The following is a 10,428-nucleotide window of genomic DNA, read 5'->3' on the forward strand; positions in this document are numbered from 1 at the left end:
GTTTTTGTTTCCGTTTTTTCATCCGATGTGTAGACACACCTTTCACAACTTCCTTGTTAGCAAGACCATGAGGAAACCGATCAGAAGCAGATTTTGCATTAGAATAAACATCTGGATAAAGATAAGAAGCCTTCTCCAAAGCATCAACAATCAACTCAAAATTTCCCTCAGAAACATGTTATTGAGACTCCTTATTCTTCTTATTAATATTATTGAACTTGCTGAGCCACTTTTCATCTTCAGAATCCATGTCATAGTTTGCACTACTCTTCCATGTGACAGCCCTAAAAAGCTGATCATCACCTTTTCGAGATATATAAACCTTTGGCCTATGAAAGGGAGCACTGTAAGTTTCTTCATAGTCAGAGGCATCTCTAACACCAGGTATAGATATAGCTTTGGCATCACGAACTGCGAAATTACGACCAAAACAATCCTTATAAAGGGCCTTAAAGGCCTTCCAATCTTTATTACTAGCAAATTCAAGCCTCCACCCATTGTCCAAGAAGAAAAATCTTCGATTATTGTACTTTTTTGAAGTGGAGGACATCATAGATTTTTCTGAATTGAAAGTGCACCATGTCAATGCATCTTTCTTCACTGCAAGAAGCCAGTTTCTAGAGGAAGGTTCTTGTTCAAGGGTAGCAATTGCTCCTCTTACCCTGTGATATCTGTTGTCTGATTCTGCAGGAACCAATATATTTGCACAACAGTGAGACTGGCACAAATTAATCTTCGTCTTTTGAAGAATACGCTTTTGAATTAGGGTTTGCTGCAGTGGCGAAACTGTTAGCCAAACTTGCAAGTTCCTCTGCAGATGCAGCAATGACAATTATAATTTTCTTTTGTCTACAACTGCTATTTAAACCAGAAGCCAATGCTCCATTTAAACCAGTAGTGATCTCTTGAATGCTTTTATAGTTCCTTTTTTTTATTTTTTTATATTGTCCATTTTGACCATGTAAACTGGAACTTCTGATAGATGCATCTTTGACTTCAATAGCCTCAACAGGCACATTTGCTGGAGTATACACCAGAAAAAGCTAACGTCGCCCCATCAATTTTTTTATATAATATTATAATTTGATAATGTTAATGTGAGCCTGAAAAATTGTTTATGTTCAGTCGAATGGTATGATAAAATCTAAAGAAGGATAAGTTATGAACATAAAAAGGAAATAATTACCTTTTCTAAAACATAATATTTGGCAAGAGTAATCCTGACATCAATTTTTTGTGTCCTGAGCAAACCAAATAAATTATCTATTCATAGTTATTGAAATGTTATTCATCTTAAATTTTTGTTGTTGTAAAACTCATTAATAATCTATTTATAATCAAAATTATTTAAAGTATAAATAACATAAATAATTAATATTATTCTAAAAATTATCAATGATACCATAAATAATTAATAATCCATGTAAAATCATTTACATTTATAGTAAAACAAAATTAATTAATCTACCTTGTGACATAATATATCACAAATAAAATTTTAACATTTTTAATTTTGATAAACTCTTTTAAAATAAGTGAAAAAGTTAAAATTCTATTTGTGATCTATTATGTCACAATGTGGATTAAATAAATTTGTTTTATTTTAAATGATTTTGTATGAATTATTAGCTATTCATATTATCATTAATAATAACTTATAGAATAATATTAATTATCAATGTTATTGTCGCTTTAAATAATATTGATTATGAATGAATCATTAATGAGTTTTGTAAAAAAAAAATTCAAAATAATTATGAGACAATTTTTTGGTTTGATCAAGACACCAAAAATTTCAGGAACCACTCTAATCTTATGTTATACAACATATATGGAGACACTTGAGAATTTTACATTGAGATGAGAAGAAACTTGAGAGAAGTTTCAATTTTATTATTTAGGAAAATATTCTTTTGTCTTTTAATAATTATAAAAAGATCACATTTTTGTTTTTAAATATTAGTGCATGAAAAGTAAAAAAAATTGTTATATGTTGATGGTTTATTTTATTTAACATTATATAACATAATGGAAGTAAAATATTTTTCATGAATGAGATTTTATTTATGAAAATGATACCTTTCATAATGGAATGGGACTATAATTTTCACCTTTAAACATTTAAGAATGTATCGAACACAACATCGACCTATCATGAATACATCCCAAAGTTATCATCTATCCTCTTAAAGCATAAAATGCAATGGTTTTTTTATTAGGCAACAAATTAATCAATAACAAATCTAGATAATAAGTCTCTATGCGACGTGAAGTTAGTTAAAAATTATTTTAACACTTAAGAGAAGAGAAATTAAAAATTAATTAAAAAATAAAAAATAAAACTTCGTATGTTAGAATTTAAAAAATATAGGTAGTTGCCAAAATTAAATTTAAGATGAGTAAAGACATGAAATGTGATAAAATGCTTGACATGTAAAGAAATATATATGTTTCTATGTTACTAATGTTATGTCGTGTTTAAAGCTTTATGTGTCTTATATTGATATGACATATTTAATGTTGTTTTGTGTGCACGAGACACTCACTCAGATATATTCTCATTAGTTTATTCTAAATTCTAAATGTTTTAAGCAGGCTTTGGGAGAAAAAAGAAAGAAAGAAAGGAAGCATAACCATGCATTTATTCCTTATTTGATGATTTAATTTGTATTAGGACATTTTTAGTGTTTACTTTAAGGATTTGAAATGTACCTTGGATACTAAGGATTGGGTTTGTTTTTATTTAAATGTATGAAGTTTATTTAAGTTCATTATGAATTTCTTTTATTTCACAAAGTATTGTTTATCCTCTAGCTAGCTAGGGTGTTACACTTCACCATCATGTGCTCTGGTTTCTACATTTTTCTCCTTACTTTGTAGCTTGAGTTTTATGCTCCTTCATCCTTTACGCATTACACACAATATACATTTTTCCATTATTTTTATTGACATTTGTATCCTAATGGCAAGTAAATCAAGCAAATAAATGCTAAGTTGTTAAAACTACGATATGTGATTTGTTGCCAATGGCAAGATGTGACAATGGTAAACAAGAAATGGTGATAAGTGAATTTGCATTGCATCCATTAACATGATCAATAATCATGTAAGAAGTTGTAGAAGGAGAGAAACATGCATGGTAATTAATTTGTCTGAGATGGACATGGTTGATGAGTCTGAGGTAAACTATTGGCATATGGATGATTGGAATTGAGTTGCAGTATGAAGAGTTTTAGACTTTGTGTGCTTAATGGGCTAAGATCCAAGTTCTCCTAAGGTTAGATTGTGCTAAAAAGTGCACTTGCAAAAAACATTTATAAGAGTTGACAATAATGTATATATTAAATGCATGCCCAATGCGATGGTGTTGATCGATGGTATTTATAAGAGTCAAGGTTGAGTTCGATTCCCTAATATGAGACATAAAAAAGCCTCTTAAGGGCAAGGATGCCCTATCTTGGTGTAGCCGCAGGATAACCTTGCTATATGACAATGTACAATCTACTATTCATGAGTGTATCTTAGGCATCTTGCATATGGACATTGGCTTTGGTCATGGATCATATCATAAGGGTGAGACGTTTTGGTTTGAAATATATAGCCCATAATACAAGTTAGACCTTAAGCTCAACCGTCCATTAACAATAATGATTAAGACTTTGATATTATTTTTTTTACAGTTTTTTTTACAAACAAATAGAAAAACATGAAACCCAATTACTTAAATTAAATCAAATTAACATAAATTTGATTCAGTTTAGGTTAAGTGCGTAATAAATTTTCACTTAAACTATTTAACTCATCTTATATTATTATTATTATATAATTGATTTAGCTTTCGTATTCCCCTGAATTTGACCTAATATTATAGTCTATGAATAATCTTATTTAATACCACATCATTACTATCTTCCAATTAAACATAAATTGAGATACACAACTATTTTGTATTCCTTAATAATATGGTAGTACAATTTTGTAGTAAATTTTGTGTTTACCCTTAATACCAATTTTGCCTTTAATTTGAACACTTCAGAAATGGGTCGTAGTGTGGGTTTTAGAATGCTTAAATTAAAGGGACTTAGGTATCGTTTTATTGACTTAATAAAGGCATGTTTGTATCAATCGCTATCCGTGAATTGTAGCCTATGAAATTACTTTTTAACAGTTAGAGATCATATTGTAGTTAATTGTTTTAGGTCTTTTAGGTAATTTAATGTTCAACTCTGGTCTAACAGAAATATATTAAGGGATTAAAATAAAACCTTTTAAACTTATATTACCAAATCGAAACAACAAAATATAGATTAAGAAAAAAAAATCTATTTTATCCTATTTTACATTTTGTGGAATTTTTTCATAAAATTATTTGAATAAAGAGTGTAATTTCCTATGTAATAATTTTTCTACTTAAAAGATTTTCATAAGATGCCATTCTCCTATTTTTAAATATAGTCAAGTTTCAAAGTATTAATTTTTATATTACAAATCTAAATTTTTTAAATTTAGTCAAGTTTTAAACATATTGACTTTTATTTATTAATTCTTATTCTTAGTCAAGTCTTAAACATATTGACTTTTAGGTAATTTCCTTTTGTATTTTGTGTGCGTGTGCGTGTTAAGTGGATTCGCTATTATTTAACACATTTGTTTTTATTTTATAAGAAAGTTAAATTAGAAAATCATTTTAAATTTTCTTTTTTAGTTAAGATTTTTTTCTCGAATTAAATGTCAACTTTAATTACTTTGATTTATTTTAAAATATTGAAAATTTCCTTTTTTGTCAAAGCTCAGTTATTTATACTTTCAAATTTGACTATTTTAATAATATCTTAGCTATTTATGTTTTTACTTCTTTAAAAATAAAATTTATACATGTTTCTTTAACTATATTAACATTTTTATGCTAATATCTTAAATTTATAATTTTTCACTTTAGTTATTTTAAATTATTTGCATGTTAAATTTTATCTCTAAATTTATTTAGTCAATAGTTTTTAAAATTTTATTAGTTTAATTTTGCACATATCTCTAGACTCTGGTATTAATAATTCAAATAACTTATAGTTGCTGAAAATCTTGGTCAAGGAAGAAAAAATTTAAAAATTAGTTTCTATAAAATTTTAAAATAATTAACTAGAATTATTGTGATTTTCAATGGATATGGAGAACTAGTTTAATAAACAATTGGTATTTGTTTATGGATTTGAACAAAAGTCAATTAATAGCAAATAAAACTATATTATAAGGAAAAAAGAGAAACATCTAAATAAAGATAAATGCTATCGACCTACCGGACATATACAACAACCGCAAAACCTGGCAAAATCCTGTCTGTTGATATTCTAGAGAGGTACTCCGGTTGGGATTTTAAAAAAATAAACTTTTACTACAACTTAACATAAAACTCATTTTAATTATTATTATAAGATTGATAAATTAAAATATACTATTCCCTACTTTAATTTAAGTAATTTTTATAACAAAATGTGTGTGTAATTAAGAAATTGTTAGTATTAATTTACCTCTTACTTCTTAACTGAAACTAAATTGTTTTCCTTAAGTGCTTTTTCTTTTGTATTCAATTTTTAGTTCGATTTTTGTAAGATATTTAGTTTTACTTAATCCTTTGAGTAGAAAAAGATAGAATATAAGTATTTAATAAGCGGAGAGTCTTTTTTTTTTTAAAAAATTGTTATATCAAACTGAGACACCATTCAGTATTCTATTTTTTTTTTTTTGTTATAAAAACATTTAACTTGACTTTTAAAGTTTTCTTTATCTTAAAATTGTGTAAAAGAAAGAAGGAAGAAAATAAAATCAAACCACAATAATTATAGTAACGAATGTTTTTAATAAGTATAATATTATCTAAAAACGAATACAACTAAAAGATACAAGTATATAATTTTTATATGACCCTGTCTGATAATAGAATAACATATGCGATTGTAAAAAAGGATCAAGGCTGTCAAAGAGAGAGAAAATAATCAACAATTAGATTATTTACTCCATCAATTTAAATAAATAATGGAAATATAAAGTAATGATTTAAGCAGACTCTTTTAATTCTATAAAAAAAAGCAGACTCTTTTAATTGTGTCTTAGTCAATTTTATTTCCAATTTACATAGTATTATTGTTTTTTTTTGTTTTTTTCATATATTTTTAAAGGTTTTAAAACTTGCTACCATAAAAAACTTTTAAAACTTTTGGAAGGGTCATGGCCCCCTATCTGTCACAATAAAGATTCGCGTGTGTTTTGAATAAGATTTGTTTGTTTGAATTGCCATATGTTTTTTTTAAGTATAATGGATAAAGTGGAATTTCTGACTTTATATAAATTATTTATGAATTTAAAGTTCGGTATGACTCAAAGGGGATGCAATGATATAAGGGATCCGTGTTGTGTTTAGGTAAGTTAGAATAACTTATTTAATGAGAGAATTTATATTTAATTTACATATATAACTTTTAAAGTAGTTATATTAAATCAGTAAAAAACAAGTAATTATACTAAACACTTCCTTAATGACGGAATAGCTCGATTATTTTAAAACACACTGTCAAGTTAAATTCTAAATGGACATTACAATATATGAAAAAATACCAGTAAGAAAAAAATATATAAAATTTGATTTGCTGATTAAGTTTTAATTTCACCCGCTCATACATGCAGTGGAATATTTTTTATTTTAAATAAAATAAATATAAATATAATATCAAAACTTGTAATTTCTTTCAGTTTTTTTAAGCCTGTCACTATTTAAAAAAAATAATCATAAGTATCCTTTCTTATTTAAAATGATAACATTTATAACATAATGAAATTAATTTTTCTAATATTATTCATACATAAATTTGTTAACTCAAAATATTATTTAAGAAGACTAAAATACCTGTCATTTAAACCAAACCAATCAGGTGTTAGTACTAAATTACTAATGACCACTGTTTTTATTTATTTATTTAAGACTAATAACCATCGCTTAGTACCTTGCACCAAATTAGCTTTAAAAAATGGTAAGATATATACCGACATAAGAAACAACCTTTTAAAAGAAATTTGTGTAAAACAAGAAACAATACTTTATTACAAGTCCAATTTGGTTCATCACTGTAATTAAGGATTTGAAATGAATTCTCATAATTTTTTCATGGGCGTAGATTTAAATCTCTTTTTGAAATAATTCTTCTCAGGGAGATCTCCTGAGGCTAAGTCTAATATTTTGAGCAATAATTTCTAAGTGTATTTCACATGTTGCTCCAACATATCATTGATGTGCTGCTTGGTGGCAATCAGGGTGCCTTCAAAAGGCTACAACTTTTCTGAAAAGGAAAAAAATAAAAAGAACAAAACTTAGTTGATATGTCATTGAGAATTGAGGAATAATATAAAAAGACAAAAAAAAAATTGTAAGCAGATGGGCCCCTTGACCCAGTGGCCTATTTAGTATGAAGGCATGGCCCAATAATAAACTGCCGGCCCATTATGCCCCCACCCCCCTCTTTGATTCCCTTTTCAAAACTCTCCATTACCACACCACACACAGACCTTCCTCTCTCTTTCTCTCACAAATAAACTCCAATTCTATTTGTTATCATTATCCTCATCATCGTTATTGTTATCACTAACAAAACAATGCAGTCCTCCGCGGAGGAAGGCTCCGGCAACTCCGCCACCGCCGGCACGGAGTGGACGTTCTCCGCAAAGTCCCATGCGCCCTCCTCGGACCCCTCCTGGGACGCCATACAGCGCTGCGGTGGCGCCACCCTGGCACTCGGCGACCTCCGCTTTGTGCAGCGCGTGGGGAGCGGTGACATCGGAAGCGTCTACTTGGTGGAGCTCAAGGGCTCCAACGGTTGCCTCTTTGCGGCCAAGGTGATGGACAAGAAGGAACTCGTTGCCAGGAACAAAGACAGGAGAGCTAAGGTCGAGAGAGAGATATTACAAATGGTGGATCATCCTTTTTTGCCTACTCTTTATGCCTCTCTCGATTCGCCTCGCTGGTCTTACCTCCTCACCGAGTTCTGCCCCGGCGGCGACCTCCACGTCCTCCGCCAGCGCCAGCCCGATAAACGCTTCCACCACGCCGCCGTTAGGTTTGTATGCCTCCTTAATTTCATTACTTTTAACTCTCCTTGATCGATGTTAATGTGCATGTGAGCTTTATTAATTACACTTTGGCCTAAATGTCTACGTGTTGCGACAATTTCCACATGCATGATTGATTTTTTGCGTCAAGCTTAATTAGGATAATCTAATGATATGCATATTCTTTTTATCAACAAATATTAGTTTATGACAAATATATTGGTGGAAGATTCTTTTCTCACCCCTTTTCTTTCATTCTTAAATCTCCATTAGATTAACCTTTATAATTTCTTCAGATTATAGATATGTATATTGTTTCCCGTGTTTGATTTCTAGACTAGAGATTTTGAAATTTTAGATGATCAATGAATATGGTGCATGCAGAAAATATATAATTTCATAGAATGACTAATTTCTTACTAATACTTTGTTATGCTATATAATTAATTAAATACGTGAGGTTATAAATAGAAACAAACTTAATAGCTATGGTTGCTGTCTGAGATGTTGTTTTTTTGTGGTTGTAACTCAATTAACATTGGCATGTGTTGGAGGTTATTCTTTCCTCTAGTTGTGTTTCTTCCTAGCTATCACCGCTAATGTAACCAAAAGGACAATGTTTAATTAATACTTGGTGATGCAGTTTCGGATAGGTCCTTGGCTTTGAGTTGAATTGGCTTAGTCTGTTCATAATTTCATTGACTGTGGGCCATCAGATTCAATTCCTGTCTCCTCTGATGCCTTTGATTGTGAGCCCACGAAGTCTTTTGCTGTGTCCGTCGTGCACCAAATAATAATTTAGTGCCACCCCCACTTAACCAGTAACCATTATCTGAATGCTATAATAATATTAATAATAATTCCCTATCTCGTCGTTTCTGAATTTCTAGAGATTTAATTATTTTTCCCTTAACATGCACGCTTTTTTAATCTTGCCGAAACTTGGATTGGGACCTTCATACTAAACTATTGCATAAATTAACTAATGGAGCAAAAGGTTTAACTTCCACAAAACGACGAATCACAATTTAAAATTTTAATTTGTTGTGACTTGATTGCCTTGGTTTACATAGAAGATACTTGTAGATAAAAATAAAATAAAAAATGATTGCCTTGGAGTATATATTGAAATGCAACTTACGGGCTCTAAATAGGAATGGCCATAATGCAATGTAAGCTGTAAATTTATAAAGCAATATATAGTGGTTGCTTTCTTGTCAATATTTAAGGACACTATCATCCTTTTCATTTATTTTTTCTTCTGAAAAACAAAATTTTATGACGTTTTTTCCCTGGTCAAATTTTAAAAATAATGGCTATGATTATTCAAAACTGGACCCCACATAACCTAATTATTGAAGAAATATTGATTGTAATAAAATTATGATGCTGATATACCAAAAATAATATGATGCCGATAATATAACAATTTGACTATTTTGTTGACTTGGCTGTTAAAGGTTCTACGCATCTGAAGTAGTGGTTGCGTTGGAGTACCTACACATGATGGGGATAATATACCGTGATTTGAAGCCTGAAAACGTGCTCATAAGATCAGACGGTCACATAATGCTCACAGACTTTGACCTATCATTAAAAGGTAACGATACCACATCAACGGCTCAGATCGTGTTTGATGAAGATCGACCCAGCAACACCGGTAGTAACGAACATTCGAAGAACATGTCATCATGCATGTTGCCGAATTGCATGGTCCCATCGGTCCCATGCTTCCATCCAAAGCAAGGTGGTAGCAAGAGGTCCTCTCGCAGTGGGTCCCTTGAGATCATAGCAGAGCCAATAGAAGTTCGATCAACGTCGTTCGTTGGGACCCACGAGTACTTGGCGCCAGAAGTGATTTCGGGGGAAGGTCATGGGAACGGCGTTGATTGGTGGACATTGGGTGTGTTCATTTTTGAAATGTTCTATGGGATGACACCCTTCAAGGGACTTGAGCATGAGCTAACCCTAGCCAACATAGTGGCTCGAGCCCTTGAGTTTCCTAAGGAGCCGATGATCCCTGGAGCAGCCAGGGATTTGATCTCACAACTTTTGGTGAAGGACTCAAGAATGAGACTAGGGTCTAGAATGGGTGCCGTGGCAATTAAGCACCATCCATTTTTCAACGGGGTCAATTGGCCATTGTTGAGGTGTGCTACCCCTCCCTACATCCCTTCATCAGACAAGTGCAAGGAGTTGCTTCCTCTCTATAATTGCACAAACAACGCTCTAGACTTCTATTAGAAGCCAGAAGGGTATATATATATATACAACTCCACCTTCACAACTGACACGCTTCATATTCAAATTAAACAACTACCATATATGGGGATT

The 10,428-nt window shown here is 30.7% G+C and overlaps 1 protein-coding gene across 1 annotated transcript; it reads left to right on the top strand.

Annotated features, from left to right (window-relative positions):
- Nucleotides 1-7,276: 7,276 nt before the first annotated feature.
- On the top strand, nt 7,277-10,424 carry LOC100791418 (serine/threonine-protein kinase D6PK). Its single transcript, XM_003535461.5, has 2 exons — nt 7,277-8,102; nt 9,555-10,424. Exons 1-2 carry the CDS (start codon nt 7,642-7,644, stop codon nt 10,336-10,338), a joined length of 1,245 nt encoding a protein of 414 aa, XP_003535509.1. The 5' UTR covers nt 7,277-7,641; the 3' UTR covers nt 10,339-10,424.
- Nucleotides 10,425-10,428: the final 4 nt, after the last annotated feature.

The sequence above is a fragment of the Glycine max genome, chromosome 10 (genome assembly GCF_000004515.6).
Source record: "Glycine max cultivar Williams 82 chromosome 10, Glycine_max_v4.0, whole genome shotgun sequence".
Taxonomy (NCBI): domain Eukaryota; kingdom Viridiplantae; phylum Streptophyta; class Magnoliopsida; order Fabales; family Fabaceae; genus Glycine; species Glycine max.